This window comes from Meles meles, chromosome 1, assembly GCF_922984935.1.
Source record: "Meles meles chromosome 1, mMelMel3.1 paternal haplotype, whole genome shotgun sequence".
Taxonomy (NCBI): Eukaryota; Metazoa; Chordata; class Mammalia; order Carnivora; family Mustelidae; genus Meles; species Meles meles.
In genome coordinates, this window is record NC_060066.1 from 7,748,440 (window position 1) to 7,762,326 (window position 13,887).

Consider the following 13,887-nt stretch of genomic DNA (forward strand, 5'->3'; position numbering starts at 1 on the left):
ACCTGCCCGGTGCAGGTTGGATGTCTCCTTCTCTTTGTCCCGTGCACGTGTGTCTGTCCACACTGGCCACGCGGGCATGCAGCCATGTGCTCACTTGTCTGCTGTCCCCCAGCCGGGGAGCCCCCGAGAGCAGGGACCCACACTCGGCCCCGCAGTCCTGCTCAGGGCCATTTAGTTGACCGTGAGCCTTTGGCGTTTGGTTCCTGAGAAGGAGCCCGAGGTCCTCAGGGAGGTGCAGTGCCCCAGCGGTAACGGTGCTGTTGTCTGTGTCTAGGCTCGGGCCCACCCAGCTCAAGATCTTCACGTGTGAGTACTGCAACAAGGTCTTCAAGTTCAAGCACTCGCTGCAGGCCCACCTGAGGATCCACACCAACGAGAAGCCCTACAAGTGCCCGCAGTGCAGTTACGCCAGTGCCATCAAGGCCAACCTCAACGTGCACCTGCGCAAGCACACCGGCGAGAAGTTCGCCTGCGACTACTGCTCCTTCACCTGCCTGAGCAAGGGGCACCTCAAGGTGCACATCGAGCGCGTGCACAAGAAGATCAAGCAGCACTGCCGCTTCTGCAAGAAGAAGTACTCGGACGTCAAGAACCTCATCAAGCACATCCGAGACGCGCACGACCCGCAGGACAAGAAGGTCAAGGAGGCCCTGGACGAGCTCTGCCTCATGACCAGGGAGGGCAAGCGGCAGCTGCTTTATGACTGCCACATCTGCGAGCGCAAGTTCAAGAACGAGCTGGACCGTGACCGCCACATGCTGGTGCACGGGGACAAGTGGCCCTTTGCCTGCGAGCTCTGTGGCCACGGGGCCACCAAGTACCAGGCGCTGGAGCTGCACGTCAGGAAGCACCCCTTCGTGTACGTCTGTGCCATATGCCTCAAGAAGTTCGTCAGCTCCATCCGGCTGCGCGCCCACATCCGCGAGGCGCACGGGGCCGTGCAGGAGACCGGGGTCTTCACCAGCTCCATCAACCAGAGCTTCTGCCTCCTGGAGCCCGGCGGGGACATCCAGCCCGAAGCACTGGGGGGCCAGCCGCTGGCGGAGGAGGAGTTGGTGTTCCAGGGGGTGACTGAGCCCAGGGGGGCAGCCGGCCCCGGAGACGCACAGCCTAGGGAGGGGCGGAAGGAGCCGGAAGCCCCCGTGGAAGAGCCTGCCCCGCCTGTGCCCTTAGCTGCCCCCCAGACCGAGAGCGCTGTCCTGCCATCCTGCGAGCTGGAAGCCGCGGTGGATGCTGCGGGCCTTCGTTCGCACTCGGTGGTTTCTGACGGGTTTTTGCTGAAGAGCGATCCCTCCTCTGCCGAGGCTCGTGCTGCTCCGGAGGAGGAGACTGTGGGTGCCCAGTGTGGAGCCTCGTCCCAGACTCAGGGCCCAGAAGTCCCACCGCTGCTGTTGGAGGCCAGAAATGCAGAAGCAAACCAGGACACGCAGGGTGCCGAGAGTCCCCCGAGGGTGGGGCAGGAAGCAGTTGCACCCGCCCCCGAGGGACCAGACCCTGATAGGTGCCTCAGGTCAAACCCAGCTGAGGCCTCGGACCCTGCTCTGGGAGCGGGCGGAGGGGACCTGGCCCTGCCCCCGTCTGACTCTTGCACACCCGCTGCTTCTGAGCACCGGGCTGGCATCAGTGCGTTCATGAAGATCCTGGACGGTTTGCAGAAGAGACAGATGACCACCAGCTTGTGCGAGAGGATCCGGAAGGTGTACGGGGACCTGGAGTGTGAATACTGTGGTAAGGAGAGGCAGAGCTGGGCATGTAGCCGCCTGAGCTCCTCCCTGGCCGCCCTGGCCGTCCCTGGCTTGCTTTGGGTCCTCTCGTGTTTGATTCGAGCTTGTGTCTCTTTGCAAAGCACCTCTTCTAAATGAGCTACCCTTTGTCATCTGTAGATAGCAACAGGTGGCCTCCTGCGTTACCAGTTTCGCACGTGGAGCCTCTTGGGGGCAGCCAGGGGGACTGGACAGTCAGCCGCGCCGTGTGGTTCCACGCTTGCAGTGGTTTATCGCACGACCTCTGCCAGACGGGACCAAAGGAGAATTGCTCTCCCGGCTCACGACAGGTGTAAAACGCAGCTTCAGCTCTGGCCATGCTGTCCATGCAGCTCTCTGTCGGGAGCCCCAAATAGAGCCCTTCTGGCTCATGGTGCAGGCCTGGCCTCTGAGTCTCCCAGAGAGCCGGCGGCCCCAGACTTAGGAGGCCCCGCTCTGGCCCGGGTGTCCGTAGAGTGTAGAGGCTCTGACTACACAGGCACGGCCATCCTGGGCCCTCTCGTTGGTCCTCAGGAAACACTGGTTCCCCCCCCCCCCAGCTCTGACGCCATGCAGACGTAGCAGCACCCTTAAGGTCTGCAGCCTCCTGCCTTTGGAAGGTAATTTGCAGACAGACGTGAGGAAGGTGAGAAGGGTGACCTGGACAGGCTGGAGAGGGAGCCAAATAGAAGAGTAAAAAAAAAAATCGTAATGGGAAAAATAAAATTCAGTTTAAAAGAAATTGCCTGGTTCTCACGTGACGATGTTTCTTTAGGCAAACTTTTTTGGTACCAGGTGCACTTCGACATGCACGTGCGCACCCACACGCGGGAACACCTGTACCATTGCTCCCAGTGCCATTATTCCTCCATCACCAAAAACTGCCTTAAGCGCCATGTCATTCAGAAACACAGTAACATCTTGCTGAAGTGTCCCACCGACGGCTGCGACTACAACACTCCGGACAAATACAAGCTGCAGGCCCACCTGAAGGTCCACACGGAACTGGTGAGTAGCACGGCCGCGCCGGGAGCCCACCGCTCTCTCCCCTTGGTGCCTGGGGCGCTGTCCTGCTTCCCGTGGGCCGGCCCGTGAGCAGGCGCTGCGCCTCCTGGTATGCTTCCCCTGGGATCCCCTGCATGGGGACGGTCTCAGAGGTCGCAGAATGGTTCGGGTGAACAAACTTCCTCCCTGCGCAGATTTCTCAGCATCAGAGAGAAACTACAGAAGCCTGCAGAGCAGAAATAAATCGAGGATTTCTTTTTTTTTTTTTTTTTAAGATTTTATTTATTTATTTGACAGACAGAGATCACAAGTAGGCAGAGAGGCAGGCAGAGAGAGAGGAGGAAGCAGGCTCCCCGCTGAGCAGAGAGCCCGATGTGGGGCTTGATCCCAGGACCCTGGGATCATGACCTGAGCTGAAGGCAGAGGCTTAACCCACTGAGCCACTCAGGCGCCCCTAAAGCGAGGATTTCTGACACGAGGTTGTAGAGAGTTATCAGTGACAGAGGTACTAGGAGGAGCAAGCGGGCGCTGGCGCTGGCAGGGGAGAGGCTCCGTTGGGTGGGGCCTGGGAAGCGGCAGGCAGTGTTGGGTTCACCAGGAGAGCGCCGTAAACGGTGACGGGCCGCTGTCCTCCGGGGGCGGTGGTTGTCATCCGTCTGCGGGACATTGACTGTGAAGCATTTTTATTTAAAAAAAAAAAAAGTGATAATTTAATCCAAGAGGCCTGTTTAATTCTTTAGTGAAAGCTGATGTAACGTAATGAATGACTGTTTATTCTTGCAAATTCTCACGTCACTCAAGGGGCTGACACCCGAGCGGGATTTAAGCCTTCTGCAGGTTCGGAAGGAGGCCTCCCTCCCACCCCGGGCCCAGGTGCGGTTCTGCCTTAATGGTGTTCCTTTTCATACCACAGCGCAGAAGGAGGATTTGGAAACTCGGCGTACTTCCACTGTGTTCTGGCATGGAAATTATTCATGTGGCACTTTCTGTCGCTAATGGGTGGAGTCGGGTGTTGCAGGTGCGGTGGGGAGGGTCAGGACCCGTGCTTCAGGGTTGGATGCCTGCCGATAGCGTCTCTAGCACTCGCACGGGCTGTGGATATTGGGGCAAGTCACTTGCCCTTTCTGAGACTTGGCAGCCTTCTGTATGAAATACATATTAAAAAGTATATATTTGTCTCCTACATATACATGCCATGTATCTTCACATATATGCACAGACACATGTACACGTGTGTGTGTTTGATACATGCTTGCAGACACAGTGTATGTTTGTCTATGTGTATAGATCTCCTGTGGTCCTGGAGGATAGGGCGGAATGTTCTGGCAAGAACCTGGCTCAGTGATGTCGACACTGTGCCTGCTGCTGCCTGTCACACGTGTTTCTCTCTCTCTCTGAGTAGGCCACCAAGGCTGGCTCTTCCCATTGCCTTACAGAATTGCTGTTTGATTGGTAGTGCTTCCAGTATTGTCTCGGGCAGGGGAAACAGGGGCGGCAGAAATCGTTATGACTTTGCTAGAAAAGCATGTAAGGTGACGAGGCAGGGAGGCCAACGTGGGGAGAAGATGCTGGGGGCAGCCTTGGGGTGTGGCAGTTAAGACCAGGAGTCACGCTGTGGGTTTTAGCTCTTGCTCCCCCATTTGCCATGCATCTGACTTCAAGACGAGTCATATAACTGCCCTGTGCCTCAGTTTACCCACCCTTGGGAGGGTGAGGGGAGAGAATATTCGTCGATGTCTCAGAGCGATGCCTCACGTGGAGTAAGCATCGTGTGCCACTGACCGTTGGAATCACTATCAGTTTTTCCACTTCTCATCTGGGGCTTGCCGCTCTGCGTCGGGAGACTTGGAAACAAGCTGACACGGAAGAGGGAATTGTCAGAGCCCTTCAGTGTGTGGGACCGTGTTTCGCCACACCCGCTTTCCTTGCCTGTTGTGTGTGTCCGAGGGACCTAGGTCGAGCGCAGGCATTTTCTTGTGTCTGGATGCTGGTGCTCAGCCTCCTGGCCACATCCCTGGTCCTTGTGGTCATCAGGGCCTGTTGGGGACACATCCTAAGATCTTAAGACCCGGTTTCACATGCTTTCATATATCTTGGTAAAAGCGGCATTTAAAGATGTTCCTCTTCTCAACTTTCTGTGGTTGTGTCTACAATGTCGACACTTAAGACGACCTGTTGGGGACGGGGGGGACCGTGAGGACACGGTTGGTTCTCCCGCGGTCCAGGTTCCCCGTCATAATTCTCATACCACCTCCGGGAGGTGGGAGTATTTCCTTCGCCTCGGTGCTGGCATGCGGTGGCTCGTCCCCGGTCACACTGTGGTCAGGACAGACCGTCAGCCACGCCCTTCTGGCGAGTCTCTTGGACACCTGTGTCCTGTTGGAAGGAGCGTGCTGGCGGTCGACTTGGTCCCGTGAGAGCAGAGGCTGCGTGGATGCTTTCCGTGCTGCGTCTCGTGCTGCGTCTAATGAAACGTCCCTGAGAATTCCCGCAAGAGAGGAGCAGGAACAAGGGAGTGTGACTCTGGGTTTTGTAAAAACAGGGTGTCCTCCTGCTTCTCACAACACTCCCGTTTTCTTTTTCTTTTTTTTAAAGATTTTATTTATTTATTTGTCAGAGAGAGAGAGAGAGATATCACAAGCAGGCAGAGGTGGAGAGAGAAGCAGGCTCCCTGCTGAGCAGAGAGCCGGATGCGGGACTCGATTCCAGGACTCTGAGATCATGACCTGAGCCGAAGGCAACAGCTGAACCCACTGAGTCACCCAGGCGTCCCAACACTCCTGTTTTCTTCGAGGTTGTTAAAGTGTGATTTCCCTCCTTGCTGTTTGCATTTCTTCCACTGGAGGCTCGTTTAAAGGTGAATGTGCTCCGGTGCCCTGAAGCTTGCCGATGCGGGTGAGAGCTGCCATCCTCTGTGGCCGGGCATTGGGGTTTCAGACACGGGTATGACCCCGGCTGCCTCCAGGGGGCTGTTTCCAGGGGGAGGGTGGGCGGCAAGAAACAGGAGGAAGTACCGCAATGAGGGAGTAAGTGAGGCCCACACACTTCCCCTTCTCTCTCACTGCCCTGGAGAGGTCGAGGTGAAGGTAAAGGAGGGCTGCCTGGAGGAGGCGTTCTGAGCTGGATGAATAGGACTTGGCCTAGGGAGAGGCGTTGTGGGGGTGGGGAGCTCCCAGGAGAGTAGGTGGCACACACCAAGGGGAAGCCTTTTGTATTCACACGAGGATATCGAGAACGTTCCCATGAAGCACGTGGACTCTGTTGCTGATGTACTTAGATGGCATTTATGAAAGCGGGTTCCAGTATTTCGAGTTTAGACAACATTTGTCTTTTGAACCTGTAATTTATTTCTGGAATGAAGCCGAAGTTACCAAGGAAGTGTTGACCTGCTGGGGAGATCTTCCGTTAGCTAACATTGCCTCCTTTCCCTCCCCAAGCCCTAGGCAGTCGCTGATCCGCTTTCTAGTTCCATGGGTTGGCCTGGCTAGGGACTTTGTATAAAGGGAATCATGCAATTAATAAATGATGGCAGAGTCAGTAAACACCCTGTTTTCTCAGACTTGTGGTGAGGGTCCCACGAGAGAATCGAATGACCTTCGTGTCGTAAAGGTGCTGAGTTGAGGACTGTGGTCAGGGCAGGGTCTTCCTGACTTGGGAGAAAGGTGCTGTTGTGACCTTGGCCTCGGCCTGGGGCTTGGTTCCCTTATCTGGGCCCTAGAGAGATGGGCCCGGTGTGTGGAATGTCTGGACTTTCACATTCCATTCGACACTTCCCTGTCCTCAACTCCGATTCCCATGCAGTGCAAAACTAAGGAAGTTTTAAATTGAATCCCTTCCCCATCCCAGATAGGCCTCTCTCCAGGTCCAGTCTAGTTGCAGTAGGACCCTGGGATAATTTGGCTGAGTTGCCTATTTCTGTGCCTCTTAACCCTCTCTTCGCTAACAATGTGCTCAGTGATCAGAAGGCATGAGTTCATTTAATACAGTCTCTCCCACCACATCCCTCTCCTGAGGATCTAGGGCGTGTGATTTACAGTCCAGGCTGTGTTGGCATCAAGGAAATGTGGAGAGCCAGCCAAGGGCAGTAGTTCATGCTGTTGCTGGAGCAAGCCCCCTTTTTTAACAGCATTGCACAGAGCTTGTGCGGGGGAGATGGGAAGCACACGTGAAATGCCAGGGCTTTGGGCTCTGGTGGGCTGTAGCTCAGACCCATGTCCACCTCCCTGATCTTGGGCATTTGCCGAGTCTCCACTTTCTCATTTTAACATGAAAACTGGGTACCATCTCTGGCCTCTCAAGGTCGTGACATATAAATTAGAAATTGTGTGGAGTACCCAGATCCGTTTTTGCGGTCTGCAGGTCATGGTCCATGAAACAGTTTAGTTGTGAAATAGTTTAGTGGGTCACAACTAGTAAGTGCCTCTGAAAAAATGAAATGCCGTAGAATAAAATAGAAATTACTAGCATTAGGCACCTCTACCCGAGGTTAAGTATTGGTTCTTTAGACCTTTGTTTCCATGTTTCAAGATTTATTTTGGAGAGAGAGAAAGAGTGGGCTTGGTCTGGGGAGAGGCGAGGCAAAGGGAGAGCGAGAATCTCAGGCAGACTCCATACTCCCTGCAGAGCCCAGTATGGGGCTCGATCTCATGACCCCGAGATGAAGACCGAAGCCGAAACCAAGAGTCAGATGCTTTAGCCGACTGAGCTACTCAGGTGCCCCCGTTTCCGTGTTCCCATCTGTTTATGTATCAGTGTATGTGCTTGTGTGTCCCAGACGGCAGTGTCAAATGCGCGACCTCTTGTGGGTCCCTCTAAATAAAGGTTTTGTTAGTGACCCAGCTGATGTAATTCATGACACTCTGAATGAGAATCACGTTGGGGTGAGAGGTCGCTGAGCTCATACCTCCATTGGAATTTGAGGGGGACCTGGGAGTCTGCCCCTAGGTCCCTCCTGATAGATAATGTGAAATGGTAGGAAATGGAGCATATGGTGGATGTTCACGATAGGTCAGTCTTTTCCCTTTCTCTCCAGCTTGTGTTCCTTCTAAGAAGATCTACGGGTAACCAGCTGATCTGAGGGCACTTGTGGCTGTCACAAGTCCGTCCTGGGGACAGGACACGTTTTGGTGTCACCTGCTAACTCAACAACTCGTAGGGTCTGGCTTGCTTTCCTGACTTCTCTGATACCTGGTCTGTGAAGCCCCTCCGGGTTGTTGGGTTGTTGTGGGAATTTAGTGAGATGGTGTTTGTGATTCTCTGGTTTCAGATTCGCTCTTGGTCCCTGCCTTTGAAAACTGTGAGCTCTGTTATGGCTGCAAGCGTTCACACATTTAAAACCTCTTATTCGTACTTTTTGGAAGTAAAGTAATATGTTGCCAGCAAATCACAGAGAAAGCAGAGGAATCTACCTCCGGTAGCTTTCTAGAAATTGACAGGTTTGTCTTTTTCTCCCCGTGGTGGTCACAGGCCAGTTGGTTTCTCTGTGGCCCTGTCTGGGTGGGTGTCCACAGTTCCCAAGGCCTCAGGCTCCCAGACTTACCTTTGTCTAAAATGCAGCTTCCCGTGAGCAAGGCCAGGGTCTAAGCTTGAACGGGGTCACCTGGCAGAACAGAACTGCTTTCAGTGGACGGTGGGATCCTTGCATCCAGATCCCAAAGGGAGCATGTTTGGTTGTGTGTGTGTGTGTGTGTGTGTGTGTGCGCACGCGTGTGGTGGGGCGGCAGGCATTTTTTCTAGCCTGTTCCAATCAGTCACAATTCAGGGTCACCTTCTCTGCCTCTGTGTGGTGGCAGCTTGCACTAGCTCACAGCTGCTAGAGGGCAGGTGGTGTCCTGTACCTCTGTCCTCGGGGCAATGTCTGGTGCATAGCAGGGCCCTTGGCCCCCATGACCGCGTTTTTATTCCTGGGAACTGGTTCAGAGTGCGATCTCCCACCGTGTGTTTTAAACTTGACATCATGTGTCTTACAGGAGTGGTACTTACGTGAGGGGTCATACACTTGGTGGCTGGGGGCAGGCTTGGTATTCTCCACCCACTGCTAGTTTCAGGCTTGAGAACTGTCTAGTTGCTTTGGGGGCCAAGGCCCCTGCCCTCCAGCTGAAGACCAAGGCGGAGTCCACCCAGACGTGAGAGCGGGGGGCCTGAGCTTGGGCCCTGGGCCACGCCCGCACCCCACACTGTGGCCACAGACTCCTGCTGACACCTTTCTTCTTTCACAGGGACCTTGGTTCTTTGTTGCTTTGAAGGCCGTTTCCACGGGGCACAAACAAACTCGGAGGGCTGGGCTCCCTGACTGTCCTTACTGTGCCGGCCTTGTGCTCTCCGCCTCTGCTGGCAATTCTTTTAACAACCGCTCGTTTTAAGTTTGCTGTGTCAGATTGGGTTTTCATCTCCGGTACGGAACTGAGGCTTGGGGAGAAAAAAATAAATGAGTCCTCCGAGCGCCCCCTCCTCCCACTGCTGTGTCCCACCGCCGGTGTCCTTCTGACAGTCTTCAAAGGCATCAAGAAATGAGGGGCCCTGATAAGCTCTGAGATACATTGCTTTCAGACTATCAGAGATTAAAAGAAAAAAAAAATCAAATAGCAAGGACTTCGGGAGATGACTGTAAACTCCTTCGAACACCTCCATCATCTCTGCTGATGAGGGCACTGGGGGCAGGCGGGGGTGGTGACAGGCCTCCTCCAGGACGCCCACCAGGCCCAGGACGTCTTTCAGAAATGGTCTGTGGGCACGAGCTCCTGTGTGCAGATTCAGGGAGTGATGGGGTGACCGGGAAGGGTCAAGGGCAGAGGAGGACAGTGATGGGAGCACCTTGAGAAGGCGTGAGCCCCCAGCGTAGCCTGGCTGGACGTCTGTGGCACCGGCTGAGCCACCACTCAGGACAGTGTCGCGAGAGCTGCCTGGACCCCCGCACGCTCAGCTCGGCAGGTATCTCTTGGAACCCAGACGTGTCGTGGGACGTGCAGCCAGACTGATGGTGCAGAGGGACTGTTAGGGGTTGTTCTTGTTTCTGAATACCAAGTACCGTTCTCCTAAGTGTGCTCCAGGGAACCCCCCTTCTGGAGATGTTCCGCACCAGCAGCATCTAATCGACAAGGGACTTCGGAGGGTGCTCACGGAGACCCCCTTCCCGGAGATTCCCGTCGTGCACTGGCCCACAACAGGTCTGTTATCTGAGGTCAGACTGCGTTAACAAGGCCACAGCACTTCAGCAACATCTCTCAGATTTGTTGAGGGCTCCCTAGGGCCAGGCTCCTTGCTAACAAGCTCTTTATGTGTGTCGTCTCTTAATAAGCTTTGTCTTTTAGGTTCGCTGCAGATGGACCAGAAGGTACAGAGATTTCACTGTCCCCAGACAGGCACAACCTACCCCACTCCTGATGTCCCACACCACAGGTGGACATTGACACACGAGGAACACCCAGAGTCGAGTTTACACTCGGGGTCATCTCGGTGTTGTACGTTCCGTGGGTGTGGACAGACGTATAACGACTCGCGTCCGCCATTATCGTCATTGGAGAAGAGTTTCAGTGCTCTAAAATCCTCCTCGCTCCCCCTGGTCATCGCTCTCTTCCCCCTGTGTTCTGGCCACTCTGGATCCTTCCGCTGTCTCCATGGTTTGATTTTTGTCCAGAACATCATAGAGTTGGAATCATATAACTTGGAGCCTTTTCCCATTGGCTTCTTTCACTTCGTAAACAGGTCCTTGATTTGTGTCTGATCTTAGTGGGAAAACTTCTAGTTTCTCATCATTAAGTATGATGTTAGGTTTGTTTTTTAGATAATCTCTATCAAGTTGAGGATGTTCTCGCCTCTTCCTAGTTTACTGAGATTGTTTATCGTGAATGGATGTTGAATTTTACCAAATTCTTCTTACATTTCTGTTGATATGAGCTTGGGGTTTTTATTTCTTATTCTATCAGTGTGATAGATTTATTTTTTGGTTTTAGAAAATTGAATCAGCCTGACCACGAGGGATAGGTCCCATTTGGTTGCGGTGTATAGTTCTTTTTACATGTTGGGCTCAATGTGCTAATTTTTTGCTGAGGATTTTTGCATCTCTGTTCATGAGAGATACTGGCCTATAATTGACTTTTCCTGTAGTGTCTGTTTTGGGTATTAGGGTAATGCTGGCCTTTGTAGACTGAGTTAGGAGTTCAATTATTCTGCTTCTGTTTTTTAAGAGGAATTGTAGAGAATTGGTATAATTTCTTCCTTACATGGTATTTTGAAAGATTTTATTTTGTTACTCATTTGAGAGTTGAGGGGAGAGGCAGAGGGAAAGGGAGAAGCAGACTCCCCACTGAGCAGGGAGCCCAATGCAGGACTCGATCCCAGGACCCGGAGATCATGACCTGAGCCGAAGGCAGACGCTTAACTGACTGAGCCACTTAGGCCGCCCCTCTTCCTTAGATGTTTGGTAGAATTCGCTTGGTACTTTTTGTTTTGGAAGATTATTATTATTGTTATTTTAAATATTTACCTATTTTGAGAGAGAGTGCCTAAGAGTGAGGGGAGGGGCAGACGGAGAGGGGAGAGAGAGAGAATCTCAAGCGGACTCCTCACTGACCATGGAGCCTGATGCAGGGCTCAGTCTCACCATCCAGAGTTCATGACCTGAGCCAAAACCAAGAGTCAGATGCTCAACCAACGGAGCCACCGAAGCACCCCTTGTTTGGCAACATCATTAATTATTGATGCCATTTCTTTAATTAGAGATAAGACAATTATGACTCTTTCTTTGGGGGTGTCGGCAGATTGTTTCTTTTAAAGAATTGGTCTGTTTCATCTAGGTTGTCAAATTTGTGGGCATGGATGTATTCATGGTATTTCTTTACTGTCTTTTGAATGTTCAGGGGATCTGTGCTATGTCCCCCTTTTCAGTAGTATGTCCCCTTTTCTATTTCCATTTCTTTTATTAGTAACTTGTGGCCTCTCTTTTGCCAGGCTTCATGATTTTAGTGATATTTTCAAAGCGTTAGGTTTTGGTTTTGTTGATTTTTCTCTGTTGATTTCCTGTATATCTATATGTATTTTCAAGTTTTTATTTATTTATTTATTTATTTATTTATTTTTTAAAAAGATTTTATTTATTTTAATTAACAGAGATTACAAGTAGGCAGAGAGTCAGGCAGAAAGAGAGAGGAGGAAGCAGGCTCCCCGCTGAGCAGAGAGCCCGATGCGGGGCTCGATCCCAGGACACTGGGATCATGACCTGAGCCGAAGGCAGAGGCTTTAACCCACTGAGCCACCCAGGCACCCCTCAAGTTTTTATTTAAATTCCAGTTAGTTAGCATATAGTATGATATTGGTTCCAGGAGTAGAACTTAGTGATTCATCACTTATGCAACACCCAGTGCTCATCCCAACAGGTGCCCTCCTTAGTACCCATCGCCCTCCAGCAGCCTCACTTTGTTCTCTCTAGTTAATTGTCCCTTATGGTTTGCCTCCTTCTCTCTTTTTATCCTCTTCCCCTATGTTCATCTGTTTCTTAAATTTCACATATGAGTGAAATCATATGGTATTTGTGATTTCCTATTTTTAATTTATTTGATTTCTGCTCTAATTTCTATTTTTTTTTCTGCTTAATCTGGCTTTAATTTACTCATCTTTTTCTACTTTCCTAAGGCGGAAGCTTAGATGGTTAATTTTAGGTTTTTCTTCTTTTCTAATATTATACATTTGGCATTATATAAATTTCCCTCTAAGTACAGCTTTCGTTGCTTTTCATAGATTTTGATAACTTGTGTTTTCAGTTTTATTTAGTTTAAAATTAAAAAAAAATTTTTCCCGAGAGTTCTTCTTCGACTTGTTCTTTTAAAAGTTTACTGTTTAATTTATATATATTTTGCAATGGTCCAGCTATATTTCTGTTACTGATTACTAGTTTAATCCATCGGGATCTGTGAGAAGACTCTGTATGATTTCTATCCTTTTCAGTTTGTTGAGGGCTATTTTACAGCCCAGAATGTGGTCTATTTCGGTGAATGTTCTATGTGACCTTGAGAAGAATGTGTATTCTGTGGCTGTTGGATGAAGCCGTCTACAGATGTCAATTATTGCCAGTTGATTGATGGTGGTGTTGAATTCAACTGTGTTCTTACCGATTTTCTGCCTGCTGGATCTGTCCATTTCTTACAGAGGGACGTTGAAGTCTCCAGCTAAAGTAGTGGATTCAACGTTTTCTCCTTGCCATTCTACCAGTTTTTACCTCATGCTTTTTGACTCTGTTTATGGATGTGTACGTGTTAAGGCTTATTATGTCTTGGAGAATTGATCCCTTCAACGTTATGTGGTGTCCTTTTTTATAACTGGTAACTATCCTTGAAGTCTGTTCCGTCTGAAATTAATAAAGCTACTTCCCCTTTCTTCCGATTAGTGTTAGCATGGTATAATTTCCTTTTAATCTGTATATGTCTTAGATTTAAAGGGGGTTTCTTACAGCCAACATAGAGTCGAATCTTGCTTCTTGATCTGTCTTGGCAATCTCTGTCTTTTAATTGGTACACTTAGATCATTGATAGAGTGATTATTGATACAGTTGAATTAATATTGATCATATTTATTAGTGTTTTCTATTTGTTGCCCTTGTTCTCTGTTCCTTTATATTCTGATCTATTCTGTTGTTTGTAGTTTTATTTATTTATTTTTAGGATTATATTTATTTTTCTGAGATAGAGAGCATGGGCAGGGGGAGGGTCAGAAGGACGAGCAGAATCCTTGCTAAGCAGGGATCCTAACAAGGAGCTCGATCCCAGGACCCTGAGATCATGACCTGAGCCCAGGGCAGACGCTTAACTGACTGAGCCACCCAGGCACACCTCGTGTTTAGTTTTAATTGAGCATTTTATAGGATTTCATTTTCTCTCCTTTCTTAGCATTATTACTTACACTTTTAAAATTTTATTTAATTAATTAATTTATTTATTACTTTTTCTAGTGGTTACTGTAAAACTTGTGGTATACAATTATATATAATCCAAGTTGATTTTCAAATAGCACTGTTCCACTTTATGGATAGTGCAATTACCTTATAATCACAAAATAATCCCAATTCATTCTTCCTACCCCTTGTATCACTGCTGATACTTATTTCACTTTTATATAAGCATCTGTATACAGAAAACTTCTATTATTA

General features: G+C 50.4%; 1 protein-coding gene across 4 annotated transcripts in view; it reads left to right on the plus strand.

The window, feature by feature from the left end:
• Positions 1-13,887, plus strand: part of ZFAT (zinc finger and AT-hook domain containing) — a 180,627-nt gene that overhangs the window by 72,278 nt on the left and 94,462 nt on the right. For all 4 annotated transcript variants that reach the window (XM_046026441.1, XM_046026467.1, XM_046026449.1 and 1 more), the window contains 2 exons: positions 275-1,728; positions 2,518-2,750. In XM_046026441.1, coding sequence (XP_045882397.1) covers positions 275-1,728; positions 2,518-2,750 — 1,687 coding nt within the window. The remainder of the gene's footprint in view (positions 1-274; positions 1,729-2,517; positions 2,751-13,887) is intronic.